The sequence below is a fragment of the Lonchura striata genome, chromosome 5, assembly GCF_046129695.1.
Source record: "Lonchura striata isolate bLonStr1 chromosome 5, bLonStr1.mat, whole genome shotgun sequence".
NCBI classification, from domain to species: Eukaryota; Metazoa; Chordata; class Aves; order Passeriformes; family Estrildidae; genus Lonchura; species Lonchura striata.
In genome coordinates this window covers 58,222,477-58,236,784 of record NC_134607.1, presented here as the reverse complement: position 1 = coordinate 58,236,784, position 14,308 = coordinate 58,222,477, and the positions used below count along the sequence as shown (strand labels likewise).

The window sequence follows — 14,308 nt, the reverse complement described above, 5'->3', positions numbered from 1 at the left end:
TAAAACTCTGTCAGAACCATTAAACTTCAGACAGAGGAGTTTGGTTTTTGTGCAGCTGCTTGAAGGGTTTTGTAGTTGGCCCTGTAGGCTGTGTTCCCACTGTGTCCCCCATTGAGGGGGGTTCCCCAGGCCCTGTGGGGGAGTGGGCTTTGCACCCTGCTGCCCCGGGGGAAGGTTTTGTGAGCAGTGTTAAATTCCCCAACCAATTCATGCCAAGGCCAGACAGTTTAATGTGTTATTTATTGACAAGGTGGAGGCTGGGGCAGTGGGGAAGGGAGGAGGCTGTGGAGGGAAGAGGCTGCTCGGGCTGTGCTGGCAGCATGGGGGTGATGCTTTGAGTCAATTGCTCTTCCCCGCATCTCCTCCGAGGAGCCAGGTGGGAGTGCCTGGCCCCAGCAGGATCTGTTTCCAGTCTGTCCAGCATTGGCCCCCATCCCCTGAGCAGGGTACGGCTCTGCCAGTGTGTCCCCAGCTCATCCTCTTCAGGACATGGGCTAAGAACGCCTGAAGACTTGTCTGGATGAGTCCCCAAGTGCCTCCTCGATGCTGAAGCGCAGCAGCTGGAAATCTGGGCAGCGCATCCCGCTCTGGCCAGTGCTGCAGTTTGTGTAAGTCCTGTGATGCTCTCCTCCGGTGGGCTGCCCCCGGTGGCAGCGAGTCCCGCCTGAGGGGCAGCCCCAGCCCCCCATGGCACGGCCGTCAGACGGTGACCTCGGTCTTGCTGTTGGTGGCGAGGTGCCGGGAGTGCTGCCCGTAGAGCGAGGTGGAGGGGCCGAAGGCCTCGGGGGGCCCCTCAGGGCGCAGGGCGGCCAGGCCCGGCCGGCGGGGGCCGCGGTGCGGGGCCCCCTCCCAGCCCCCCGGGAAGGCCAGAGCCCCTGGTACCTTGGGGCCCTTGGGCAGGGGGCAGCCCTCGGCCAGCACCGGGCCCTCGGCTGGGAAGGTCAGTGTGCTGGCGGGGGGTGGCTCCAGGCCCCCGAACCGCCGGTAGAAGTCCTCGGAAGCGCTCTCTGTGGGGACAGGGGTGCAGCGTCATCCCTCCTGGGACACCCCTTCCTGCTGCCACGGCGGGACCAGGGAGGGTGCAGTGGTGGAAATGGCTGGGATGGAGCTGTAGGAGGGATTCTGGGTGCTGGGGGATATTGGCAATGAACTGGCTGGGCAGTGCAGTGTGTCCACGTGGATCCTGAACCCTGATGGGGTGGGCAGTGCTTCGGGTCTGTGTGGGATCCTGGGTGCGTGTTTCACTGGGAAGCACAGTGGATCTGTGGGGGACCCTGGGCACAGACTGGCTGGGCAGCACAGCTGGCTGGTGGAGTGGTGGAGGAGCTGCAGAGTTTCTGCTCTGAGCAGAACATTGGGAACCAGGAATATTGGGAAATTGGGATGCTTTTCCTGCCTATGCCCCTTTTGTGAGCCCCTTGCCCCTCCTCACTTGGTTTCTTGGATCAACAGGGTGCATGCCCCTAGCCACCATCCCATCCCACACAGCAGCAGCACTCACCTCCAACCTTGAGGGTGGTGTAGGAAGTGTAGTCCGGGGCTGAGAGAGCCAAGCTGCTGGCCAGCGGCAGGCGCTTGCCATGGCTGTGCGGCCGCCCCAGTGAGGGGGCAATGGCCACCGCATTGTTCAAGGGTGGCTTGTCTGGAGAGGCAGAGACAGATGGGGGCTCAGCCATAGGCTGCACCCTCCCACTGCCTTAATTCACTCAAGGGAACTTTTTTTTCCCCCACCACACCAGTGCCTTACCTGTGCTGTTTCTGGGGGGCCCCCGGGCCAGCCCCTCACTCAGTGGGACCTGCACACCCCCCATGAGGCTGTCCATGTTCTCAGAGGGGCTGTGGCCTGGCTGCTTCAGCAGATCTGTTAGTGTCCTGGAGAGGGGGTGGAGGGCTGTTAGAACAATATCCTGCTCCCCTGGGATCCCCAATTTGTCCCAGCCCTGAACTCCACTCTGAAGGCAGAGCTAGGCAGCCTGGGGCTAGGAAAGAGCCACTGGGAGCAGTGCACCCAGAGTGCCCCCAGGCTTTTGCTACCTGGGATAACAAGTCTAACAGCTAATTGGGATCTGGCTGGGGCTGAGCCCTCCCAGTGCTAGGAGCATCAGTGGGTAAGAGTAGTGAGGGAGATGCATGGCTTGGAGCAGGCTGCAAGGGTACGATGAACTGAGGCAGAACAAACTGATCTGATGGAAGCTGGAGCAACATCTCTGTGATGCTCTCCTGGAGCAAGACCATGGTGGAACAGGGGAGAGGAAGAAACACCACCACTCAAGTCCCTTCAAAACAGAGAAGACCCCAAGGAAGGGATTAGAGGCCACTTGTGCCCCTTTGGGGAAGGAAATAAACTAGTGGCAGCCTCTGGCGCAGGCGCTGTCTGTGCATAACACCCTTCTTATAAGTAACAGCATTAAACATTAAACACCGTTACATAAGATAGAGCCCTATTTTGTTTAACATTCATGGACAGAGATTCTGCAGTCCCACCACAGTGCGCTGGCAATGCCAGAGTGGGGCACAGCAGCAAGGCTGGAGCAGGGCGCACTGGCAGTGCCAGAGGGGGATCACAATGGCAGTGTCAGAGCAGGGCACGCCAGCAATGCTGGAGCAAGGTACACCAATGCTGGCGTTGTCAGAGGAGGTACAACAGCAGTGACAGAGGGACCACGTTGGCAGTGCTGGAGCAGGACCTAGCCATGTGCCCCTGCAGCCTTTGGCAGCAAGTCCCAGAACAGGATGGGATGCTCCTGCTGGCACCGGGCTTTATGATAAGACACACCACTCCCCCCTGTAGAGACCATGCCTGCATGACTGCAAGAGTGCAGGGGTGTCCACTCAGGGCTTTTTTTGGCTCGCTAATCCCCAGCTCACTGTCAGCATGCCTTGCGCCTTGAAGGCTCTGGCTGGCTCACAGACACACACCGTGAGCTGATGGTTAGCAAGTGGTTGGACAATAAAGCAGCAGATTAAACTCAACATGCATAAATGCAAATTGGAGAGGAAGGGGGGAATAATCCTGACTTGATAGATGTGTCAGCTCACGGCACCAGAGTGCTCAAAAACCTAGCGAACGGGATGCTCGGAATTTCCAGGAAAAGCAGTGAGAACAAGGAAGAAAGCAATGAATTGTTCCTGGGAGATGCTTATGCTTGTGAGGACCTGAGGGAGCCTTTTCCTCCCAGTTTGGAATCAGTCAGCATCACAGGGCAGGGGCAAGAGCACAGCTACAAGGAAAGGTCGCTTGCCCTGTGGGTTAATTTCACATCATTCTTGGGAAGCTTTGTGTAGCAATCCCTCGGGGTCACTTAATCTCCAGATGGGCCAAGAGAGCCCTGATAGAGCTGAAGAAATTGAAACAAGCAAGAAACAAGCCCTGGCAGCTGAGCAGCTGGAAGGCAGCTTGGCAGAAAAGGGCTTGGGGTTCCTGGTGGACACCAAATTGACCATGAGCCAGCAGAGTGCCCTTGGGACAAAAGAGCTGAATGGTTTCCTGGTCTGCATTAGGCAAAGTGTTGCCAGCAGGTCGGAGGAAGGCAATCCTTCCTCTCTGCTCGACACTGGTAAGGCCCCACCTCTGGCGTGCTGGCTCCAGCTCAATACAGGAGAAGCATGGATGTACAGGAGAGAGTCCAGGGGAGGGCCACGAAGATGGGACTGGATAATTTTTTATATGAGGAGAAGCTGAGAGAGCTGAGACTGTTCAGCCTGGAGAAGTGAAGGTTTTGGGGGATCTTATCAATGTATGTGAGTATCTGAAGGGAGGGTGCAACAAGGACAGTGTCAAGCTGACAAGAGGTGACAGGTGCAAACAGAAACAGGAAATACTGTTCAAACAGAAAAAACAACTTTTTTTTTTCCCTGCAGGAGAAGTTAAATTCTTGACCCGGCTCCCTCGGGAGACTGTGGCATCTCCATGCTGCAGCTATTCAAAACCTGCACCTTCCCAGGAACCTTCCTGCAACAGACTGACCCAACCAGGGTTCAGGCCGTGGATGGGCAGTCAGAGAATCTCTGGGCACAAGCCTAGGCAGGCAGTGGGCTGTGCCTAGGCAGGGCAGGGGGAGGCGAGTCCTCCGAGGCCATGGGTGTGGGCTGTCAACTCAGGGAGCTGCCGCCCTGTCAACTCCCACCTTCCCTGGGGTGCACTGCTCACCAGCCCCTCCCCACTGGACACTGCCTGCTCTTGCCTGCCCCCGGGGCTAGCGCTCAAACAGGCTTGTTTCAACAGGAAGTTCGATGCGATTTGACCTATTTTTAAAATTATTTTTTTCTTTTCCTCGGGTCTATTTATGAAGCTTGAGCAATCCTTTATCTATGACTTCTCTCCACATAAATCCATCAATGCTCTTTCTCAAAAATGTGCCCTCCGTGCTGACTGCTCGGGGTATGTGGACAATAACGATTAACAACTGCTCAAGCAGCAATTAGTGAGCTGCTTTGCTAAGGTGAGAAGCACGCACGAATCCCCAGCAACAACACTTGGATTCACCCTGCCCTTGAACCACAAGTAGTGCCACTGGCCAGGGCTGCCAGTAGGGCTCTCAGGGACTGCAACCCTTCCCTGGCTCATCCCCAGGTAATGCAGTGCAGGGAAGGTGGACATGGAAGGTGACACTATGGAGGAGCTGTTGTCTCACTGAACATCACCTTGGGGGTTTTGAGCCTCAGTCTGGTCCTGTGGCTGGGGAGCTTGAGGAAGGTCACCTGGTAGTCTGCAGCACCAAGATGGATCTGGAGTCCAGAAGGAGGAAGGGAACAGAGAGTAGATGCAGCTTTAGACCTGCACTGCTCATTTGCAAAAAGTCCTGATGAATGGAACCGCTGAGGCCTCCATCCACACTCTGGCCGTGGATATAGAGAGAACATGAGGCCATGTGTGAGGGTGGCTTGCCACCCAACTTGCCTGAGCGTCAGCTGGGTGGGCATGCAGCTACCTCCATGGCAAGCCTAGTTCTGCTTAAGGGTGTGACAAAGATGCCCCAAACCAGCCTAGTGCGAGACCTGAGACAAAGCACAAAGGCAGATCCAGAAGCAATAATGATGGAGGCCAAGTGATCTTCACAGCAGAAACCATGCATGAAGCACTCATTGCTCCTGATCCATCCCCAGGGGATGTGCTTGTGTGGGAGCAGGATGCTGACCTGGCATGGCAGCTCAGCCCAGGGCCTGATTCAGTATTGGGAAGCCCAGGCCCCATACCTGGCCCAGCAGGAGAGAGTATGCAAGTCCTGGCAAGGGGACAGGGAACAATGTGGGGAGACAGGAGCACAGCCTCCCGGAGAGAGGAGAGATAATGGACTGATGAGGTGAAATGACATTGCCATTAGCTGAACCCTTGGTGGGGACACAGAAGGTGGCAGCCACTGGATGAGTGGGGTGATGAGGTTTGGAGCAGAGGTGCAGCATTGCAGGAGGCACAGAGCACGCTGCAGCCACAGGTGAGCATCCCAACTGCTCGTACCACCTCTGAATGCAGTGAGAGCCTCATCTTCACCTCCCGAGGGAGACATTTCCCACACCTTATAGCATGTCTGCTCAGGGCAGAGGTGCCCATCCATGCAACTGAGCAACACAGGCACTGTGGAACACCTGCCCAGTGGGGCTGGTACACTCAGGGATGCTCAGGAAGGTACGGGGTTATCAAGGTGTCTTTGCAAAATCAAGTTACAGTGGTGGGTATTGGAGTTTGGGCAAAGTGGAAATGAGCATCCCCAAACATTACATTCAGTCTAGGGACAGATCTCCAGGTCTCGCTCCCTACTGGAGCTGGATCCTCTTTTGTCCCCCAGAGAGCTAGGGCAGCATGTGATAGCACACCATGCTGCCTGCAAACACGTTTTTTAGGTCTTCACCATGACCTGATGTCCATGGTAATGGACATCAACTGCAGGTCTGGCCCTGTTGAGCATTGCCAGAGAAACACCCAGTACAGCTAGAGGTGCAGTGGGGCCAAATTTGGGGACCCCAAATAGCCTGGGGAGACCCACAGAGTGAAAAGCCAGAGTTGAGCACTCACCTACTGCAGCTGCCCAGGCACCTGCTCCTAATAGGTGTTTTGCCCTTCTCCAGAATCCCCCCTACTCCCTAGGAGGCTGCTCCTTGCCCAGTTCTTCCCACAGGGTTGTTCACACCAGCTGTAAGTTTGCAATTCCCACCCAGGAGGTTTTCTGGGAGAGGTCCGGGGCACGTGCTTGCTCTCAATGTAATGGGCACAGACAGATCCAGGAGGCCCCCAAGGACCCAACGTCCTCGGAGATCCGGGGACTGAATAAAAACACAGGCAGGTGTTCCTGACTCAACGCGGGGTTTGGCCAGGCTAAGCGAGTGACGGGGACAGATGCCAAGCATGAGCCGAGCAGGAAGGAGAGGGGATTGCAGGAGCTGCCATAAGGCCCTGCAGGAGGAAGGCGGATGAGGACGGGAGGACAAACCAGGTAGCTGCGATCACTTGAGCACCCACTTCCTTGGGTGAACCAGCAGCCAAATCCATAAGGAGACAAAGACATACTGGAGATGGCCAAGGTATGGAAGTATCAGGACAAGCTAGACTCAGACTCAGGTGTGTCCGTCAGAGGGGAGCTAATGGACTTTTTGCACCTGGTCGCTCTTCTTGGGTTTGGACCAGGACCAGAACTATGACAAACAACATCTGGAGGTGCAGACGTGGTTGACCCTACCCCCCATGTGAGAAACCTGCGAGCAGCAGTGGTAGGAGCTGTCCAGGGCAGCACAAAGTGCTCCCCAGGAGCGGAAAAACCCTGGCGGGAGGGAGGGACAGGAATGGAAATCAAGACAACTGTGCAACAGGGAGCTGGCCCAAGGCCATGATGCGGTGCCCAAGGAGCAAATGAGAAGCTCCTACCTGAGGCGCCAGAAGAGAAGGAAGGTGGCACTGCCCATGCCTTGGACCATGCGTGGGTACAGTGGCAAGCCAGGTAGAAATAACCAAGACTAAGCATATTCCCCCAGCTGCCCAGGCACTGTGGAATGGAGGTGACAGCATTCCTTTTTGGATGCTGATGCCATGTACCCAGCCTTTGGCACTGCCTCCATTGGCCCAGCACCCAGGAAGTCGTGTCAGCCTGGTGTCTTGCCTGGTTCCTGGGGCTCTGCACCTGATACACCACTCCTGTCCTGTCACCATCCCTGTGGAACCAGAGCTGCTCACAATTTGCACAGAAGGACACAGGGCACAGAAGAGGGCAAGACTTCTCCTAACTTCTGCAGTGATGGAGGTGCCCTTTCTGATTTTGTCCCTCAAAGGTGGATGAGAAAAACTCGTCTTCTCCCAATCTGTATGCTAGTGCCCAAAAGATATGTGGCTTTAGGCAGAACAGGCACCTATCTCTCCAAACTCAGGGGGAAAATTCAGGCTTGCATGAGTTTAGAGGGAGGGGGTACCAGGGGAAACACATGGCTCCAGCAGCACAGAATTGAGGCTACCCAGCCCCTGGTTGAAAAACAGCCCCTGGTGAGTGGCAGCAGTCCCACCAGCATCTGGTGGCAGGAGAAGGCAATACCCAGTGGCAGGGGATGAGGGCATGGGTCTGGGTGTCTCAGAGTCTGACACCTCCGCGAGCACAGTATCTCTTTCCCAGGGGGTGGGGGGGATGACCAAAAAAAGACGCGGCGGCAGGCGAGTGGAAGGGGATCAGGAGGCTGGCGGAGGCCGTATTGATCCTGTCAAGGTGCCAGCACTTCCTCAGGCAGCACGGGGGGGAGGCGTGGGCACATAGCAGCACACAGCCAGGCTCCCTGCCAAGGCGGGGGCACAGGATGGATCCCCCCAAAACTGCCTCTTGTGTCTCAGGAGGGTCCTGTGACCCCTCCTCCATGGCTCAGGATGTCCCTCCTCCAACCAGGGGTGGTCAGCCTCTGCTCCCTTGGGTGGATCCAAAAAGTAGGATGGGTCTGGATTTGGGGTGCAGCACCCAGTGGCTGCATAAGTCCCAAATGGACAGGGGAAAAAGGGTGATCCAGGGGAAGGAGAGTGTGTTGGTGCTGGGTTTTGCAATCAGGACAGTTGCCTGATCATCCCTATGAAATAATTTCCATCAACCCTGCTTTTCCTTTTTTAAAAGCTAAAATTCCTTAACAAAATGTCATGAAAATGGATTTCTCTCCAGGCTTGATGTCCTCACCGGGAAGATGCAAAGTAGAGCGCCAAAATGGGGAAAGAAGCATGTATTGGCAGCAGGAGGGAGAGGGGAAGATGCAGTGACAGCCACAGCACCAGCACAGGAGTTGGGGGAGAGGCAGGGGGTCTCCAGTGCCTAAGTGTGTCTGACACCTTGACCTCCGTCCTTCCAGCCCTGTGCTCAGCCCCAGGAGTGGGCTGAAAAGCAGGGCTTGGAGCCACAGGGCATGGACTCCAGGAAGAAGCTGCCCAACTTTCCACTGGAGAGTGTGCTCCAGGGGATATAAGAGTGTGGATGCCCCCTGCATGGGTGTCCTAGTGCACAGGGCAGACACCAGAGCACACGTGTGCACACACATACATGTGTGTGTGCGCACATGCACACAGAGTTGGCACAGCAGCCATGGTGGGACTGTCATTGCCACCTCGTCTCCCCCAGCACTGCAAGCAAGGCTGAGATCAAGAGGACTGCAGTCCAGACCCGGTCTCACCTTCCTGGGACATTGGGAATCACACATTTGTTGTGGGGGGGAGGCCACGTCCTATAGCTCACATGTCACCCACCCCACTGCCTGGTGGATTGGCACTCCTGAGCCAGGGACATGCCTCCTCAAGAGACAGAGCAGGTCATTTTGAGAGGAGATGGGTGTACGACCACCACTTCTCGTGGAGGCTGTCCTGGCTGCCAGCCCTCCCTACCAGGTTAGTGGACTACAGCCAACCCACCCCCTGGTGCTTCAGCATGCCAGACAGGGATTTTAGGGATCGCCTCACCCTCTTGGCAGTCCCAAGGTGAAGCCAGGGTTCAGTCTACGCAATCGGCTAGGAACATGAACTGCCACCCTTGGGAAGATGAAGCAGGGAAAGTGGGGGGACTGGACCCCTTTACCTGGAGACGGTCATCTCTGTCTGGGGACCCTGTGCCTTCTCCAGGCCCAGCTTGGTGAAGATGCCCACCAGCACCATGATGGCCACCACACCGCAGATGATGTAGACGATCATGTTGGTCTTGTCACGAGTGGGGTCCTCGGGGGTCTCGTCCACACGGGCAGGCGGCTGGCCCGTGTTGACCCAGTTGGGGGTGTCGTAGTTGGAGCAGCCGCTCTGGTCCAGCCGCCCGGGCTTGAACTGGCAGCAGAAGCGGTACCCGCAGGTCCCGCAGCAGTACTGGTAGATGCCGGCGTTGCAGTTGAACGGCGGGTCCCACTGCCCCATCACGTCGTAGTACCCGCGGCAGCGGTCTCCCCCCGGTGGTGCCGCTCCGGTGGGCGCGGGGACCGTGGTCTCCGGCGGCGGAGCCTGGCTGCTGTTCCCGCTCTCCCCGGACCCCCCGGTGCTGGGCTCGCCGCTCCACACCCGGCCCGGCTCCAGCAGCACCAGGCAGCAGATACCCACGACGTAGCTCGGCTCCATGCGCCCGCGGCTCCGGGGGGCCATCTGGGCGAGGAGACGAGTTAGAGCCGCTCGCCCAGGACCGGCCGCATGGCCGCCGAAGAGTCCCGATGGAGGAGAAACGGGCTGGGGAGAAGGGGGGCGTAATGGAGGGAAGGCAAAAAAGGGAAGAAAAAAAGAAGTGGGTGAAAAATAAAAGTGCGAGGGGACGTACCCCCTCCCCGTTTCTCTCCAGATCGGCCGACAGGCAGAGATTCAGAGCAGGGGGCGAGGCGGGCGGCATGAGAGAGCCGCCGCCTCCCGCCGGCCGGGGAGAGGACGCGGCGGCGGGCGGCGGGAGCGGGCGGGCGGGTCGGGCGCCGGCGGCCGCCCCATCCCCGCGCCTCTGCCCGCGCCTCCCGGCACCGCGCTCCGCCGAGGAGACAGAGAGGAGAGAGAATGGAAAAGCAGCAAAAGCCCTTCGCACCAGGGCGGGAGGAGCAGGAGGAGCAGCAGCAGGAGGAGGAGGAGTGCGGGGGAGAGGGGGAGGGAGCCGGCGCGGCCAGCGAGGCGCAGGGGGCTCGGCTCCCCCGTCGCCTGACAGCCTCCCGAGGAAACCGGAGAAGGTCCTTCACCGAGTCCTCTGCCAGGCTCCCCGCCGCCACCGGGCGGCAAGACACCCGCCCTCCCCGTCGGGCAGCCGCCGCGGGCGGCCGGACACGCGTGGCACCAGTCCCGCGCTGCCCGCCTGCCCCCGAACACCACCAAGCCCCGCCGCCGCAGCCCCGCTCCCCCGGACGGGAGCTGCGGGGCTGCAGGCGGGCACTTACTGGTACAGGAGAGATGTCATCTGGGGGGACAAAGCCCCGGGGGTGGTGGGGTGCCCTTCTGCAGTCTCTCAGCGAGGGGACACTTAGGGAAGGGGGGAGAGCAACAGTCACAGAACCTTGTGAACATCAGAGCATCCTCCAAGGGGAGCTGTCGACGGGGGGCTGTAGGATGAGCAAAGTGGGGCACTACTGGGGCACTCCTAGCAAGTCATCCTCCACAGAGTCGGGATGATTTTTCAACCAGCCGCTGGCTAGCCCTGTGTTTGGACTTCGAAGTTCAGACTCTCTGGGGAATGTGCATCCACTGCTCTGGTCCCAGGCTGATGCCACCCAAAAAGGTGGTATTCGTCGTCACTGCCAGCTCCTCTTCCCAGAAAGGCATGATTTGCTTTTCCTCCTCTGGAGCCATTGTGATAAGAGCAGGATAGGGCAAACTGAGGGGCTGTCGGGCCCCTTGCCCAGCACTAACACATTGCACAGCCTGTAACAAGGGCTGGGGTGAGGGGCAGTGACATATGGGAGCTGAGGCTGCAGCCTCATCACCTCCAGACAGACCTAAATCCTGTAGCAGGGAAGGTCAACAAATCTGGCATCACCACTGTGTTTTTGGGCATCTATTCCCTCCATACTCTGTGAGAGAGAGGATGAATAATGCGTTGTTTTGTCTTGCCTGGTTTATACTCTAACCTGGAGGATGTGGCTGCCCTTGGGCTGCATAGTGCTGGCACAGGAGACCCAAACCCCGGGCAAGTGGTGATATAAAAAGACATTAAAATGATGGAGGTGGGATTAAACAGGTCGTGGAGGCTTATCTCCCTCAGGCCAACACTGAAGCCCCATGGACAGGCCTGTCCTCAGGAGCCATGCCTTAACTGCCACACCACAGGGGGCAAGACTGAGGGTCCCACATGGGATGAAACACTCCTTCATCCATGAAACACTCACATTGCCTGTGCATCATGGCAATCCGATATTTCAGGCTGGAGCTTTGCACAGAAAGCTTCCCACCCCATTGAGGATGAAGCACTCCTGTGTTTTTCTGGGGGATGGATTTAGAGGATAAAATATCCTTTCCCTATTCACCAAGCCTGAGCCCTCCAGGCCCCCGGTTGCTTCCCATCTGGAGTTTGGCAAAAGTCAAAGACATTGCAAGCATGGATGAGGAGAGCAGCTGGAGCCCGGGACGTGTCCATCGGTCCCAAGTGCCTCAGCCTAATAGAGATCCATTAGGTAAGGTAGCTTGTAGCCTCCAGAGCTTCCTGAAAGATATAAAAATCTAGTGAGGCGGAAAAGGCACACTCTCCCTACATCTCGGAGGGCTCTCTGATGAAAGGCCCCATCGTCTGGAAGTTGCAGACATGGGGGTCGTTACCACTAATAGCCGAAAGCAGCATCGGCCTTGAGAGAAGCTGCACAAGCAAAGTTTGCGGCTGCCCAGGTAACGCCAGCAATCGTTTCCCAGGCACCGGCTGATCGCTCCCGACGTGTGTGCGAGCAGAGTCGCCCCGGGGGCCCGGAGAGTTTAACAGACTGTTAACAGGCAGAGCGAAAAACTGGCCAAAATCGGGGAGTTTGCTGGAAAATGGTTGCCTGGCATGACCTGGGAAAACGGGAACGGTTTTAAGGCGGGGGGAGGGTGTTTACTGAGTGTGAAGCAGCCGATTTAAAGGGTCTCTGGGAGCGAGAAGGAGGGAAGAAGAGCCGCTCGCAGGCGCTATCTGCGTGCATCAGCCCAAAAGGAAACCAAAGCCAAGGGCATGGTTCGGAGGAGCATCCGCCCGGCACGTCCCCGGCGCGCAGGGCCGGCCGGGGCTGGCTCCGTGCAGTGCTGGCACCAGGGGCTGCAGCTCGCAGCCCCGCTGAGCCGTCAGCTCATCTTTGTCAAATAAGTGACCCAGCCTCTGCCTGCATCCCCAAAGGGAGGGGGTTGTGAGAGGGAAATCCTGTAGCTCGGCACCTACACTCTCACATCACTGGGAAGCAGCGGCAGGACCCGCAGGAAAATTCAGGTCAGCAGGGACCTCCGGAGAAAAAGCAAAGAACATGCTTGCAACATCCACGGACAATTGTAGGGAAGGGGATTTGGGAGAAGAGCTCCGTTAGTCTTTGACCACCAGCCTTGGAGGATGTCACAGAAATATTCCCTGTAGTGACAATGCCACCCGGACTACAGAAGGGTGTCTCTGCGCCTGCAGAAATAGGATATTCGGGCCGCTCAACACCGAGCGGGGAGGGATGCGCTGAGCACTGACACTGTAAACAGATTGTTTCTGGCAGGGCACAGTGATCTGGAGAAGATCCTCTCTGTCACAGCCAGAGAGCCCGACAGACCCAGATCCCCGCTGATCATGGGGGTGCAAGCCTAGCAGAGCTGCCAAGCTCTTGCCCGAGGAACAGGAGGAGGAGGGAGCCATCACCATCATCAGTGTCAAGTAAAGCCCGGGGAACCTCCCTGAATGTGGGAGGATTTGGGGTGCAGTCAACTCCTGAGAAAAGCTGGCAGTCAGTGTTTGGAGCCCCAAAGCTACCCAGCCAGGTCCCTCTCCCTGCTACCCAGGGAATCAGAGACACTTTCCCTTCCCGAAAAAGTGATTTTTACCCATGCAGAACCGAGCTGGACTCAGGGCCAAGGGGTGAATGAGGGAAAGGATGCTGCTGTGGGATGAATGCCCCATCTCGAAGGGCTGTGCTCCAGCACCTCATGTTTGTGTGCTCAGGAGTGGTGCTAGAGTGGGTTTTGCTGTTTGCAAATCAGCAGCTAACACCCGACATCATCATCTAGGAAGAACTGAAGGCGAAGGAAGGCTGTCAGGAAGAGCTTCCAGCATACGCTGTGACACTGTCCCCTGCCTGAGGCAGAGGAGAGGCAGAGCTCCTGCCACTATCCCTGCGGGTACACGGGGCGTGTGCATCCCCCCACACCTCCCACCATTCCCCAGTATACACAGAGAAATTTGTTTCTCTCTGAAACTTGAGCTACTAATGCTGGTTCTGTTCCAGCCAGGGCTAGAGCTAGGGAAGAGTCTCCCCTTGCCTTTGTCTCTGTGAGGGAAATTTCTTTGGCCATCAGCATCCTGTTTGTAAGTTATGTGTTTTCTCAGACTCATTGTCTAGGAGTGGGACAAGTAACCCCTGGACTGTGATTAGGGATCCCTAGGGTCAAGTGCTGGGCTAGTGTGCAGTAAGATGCTACTCCTCACATTATCATAGGCTCAATGGATTAGGGAAACCAAAACAGATCTTGGGTTGCTGGCATTGGAAAACTAAAGCAGGTGAAAGTTAAATGCACTGAGGGAGATACAGAGATGAGGTGGCTGAGCCCAGAGCAACCACCAACCACCCTATTTCCAGCACAATGTGCACAAGGGTTTTATTCTCCTTCCTGTGCTTGATGCTCTGGCTGTAAAATGGCTGTTAAAGAACAACTGTGCCTCATAACGGCTTATAGAGAATACAGAAGCATATGTGCTTTACCATTAACATCATAACTGCAAACATTCAAAAGTTGAGATTTGCTTCCAGCTTTCAGCTTCCCAAACACGACTGGATTCGAATCCAAATGACATCCAGAGGAATGAGGAGAAAATCAGCTCAAAGCAAAGGCTTATTTTTAATTTATGTCACAGTATGGGCAAGCAGGATCTGGGCTGGAATCTTGAGCTCCCTCAGCTGCCACTATTAGAGGGCAGCTTCCACATACAGCACAAAGGTCCATGAGCATCAGCTGTGACCCCCAGGCCCCCAGGCTGTCTGCATATGGACTTTGCATTTAGGATTAAATTGGGAGGCAATGCTGGTAAATGCTTCCCCTTTGCAGACACTTGGTGCCCATCAGCTCGCTAGCCCAGGGGTTTTGCTGGCATAGTCTGGAAGTTGTGTTTGGGATGGCAGAGTCTTTGCAGCCCCGTTTACACTCATCTGAGCTTCAGTGAAGTCAGTGGGACGTTGACCCAAAACTGTCCCCTCACTGGTG

The 14,308-nt window shown here is 56.8% G+C and overlaps 1 protein-coding gene across 1 annotated transcript; it reads right to left on the bottom strand.

The window, feature by feature from the left end:
- Positions 1–221: 221 nt before the first annotated feature.
- On the bottom strand, positions 222–9,859 carry SHISA8 (shisa family member 8). Its single transcript, XM_021552710.3, has 4 exons — positions 9,024–9,859; positions 1,748–1,872; positions 1,502–1,642; positions 222–1,007 (listed from the first exon to the last, which is right to left on the bottom strand). The coding sequence occupies exons 1-4, from the start codon at positions 9,569–9,571 to the stop codon at positions 700–702; spliced, it is 1,122 nt and encodes a 373-aa protein (XP_021408385.2). The 5' UTR covers positions 9,572–9,859; the 3' UTR covers positions 222–699.
- Positions 9,860–14,308: the final 4,449 nt, after the last annotated feature.

Coding starts and splice junctions, on each gene's coding strand:
- SHISA8 (XM_021552710.3), bottom strand. CDS start 9,571: ATGGCCCCCCGGAGCCGCGGGCGCATGGAGCCGAGCTACGTCGTGGGT. Junction 1,873..9,023: donor ACAGAGATGACCGTCTCCAG/GTAAAGGGGTCC, acceptor CCCCCTCTCCAG/GACACTAACAGATCTGCTGA. Junction 1,643..1,747: donor GCCCCCCAGAAACAGCACAG/GTAAGGCACTGG, acceptor CTGCCTCTCCAG/ACAAGCCACCCTTGAACAAT.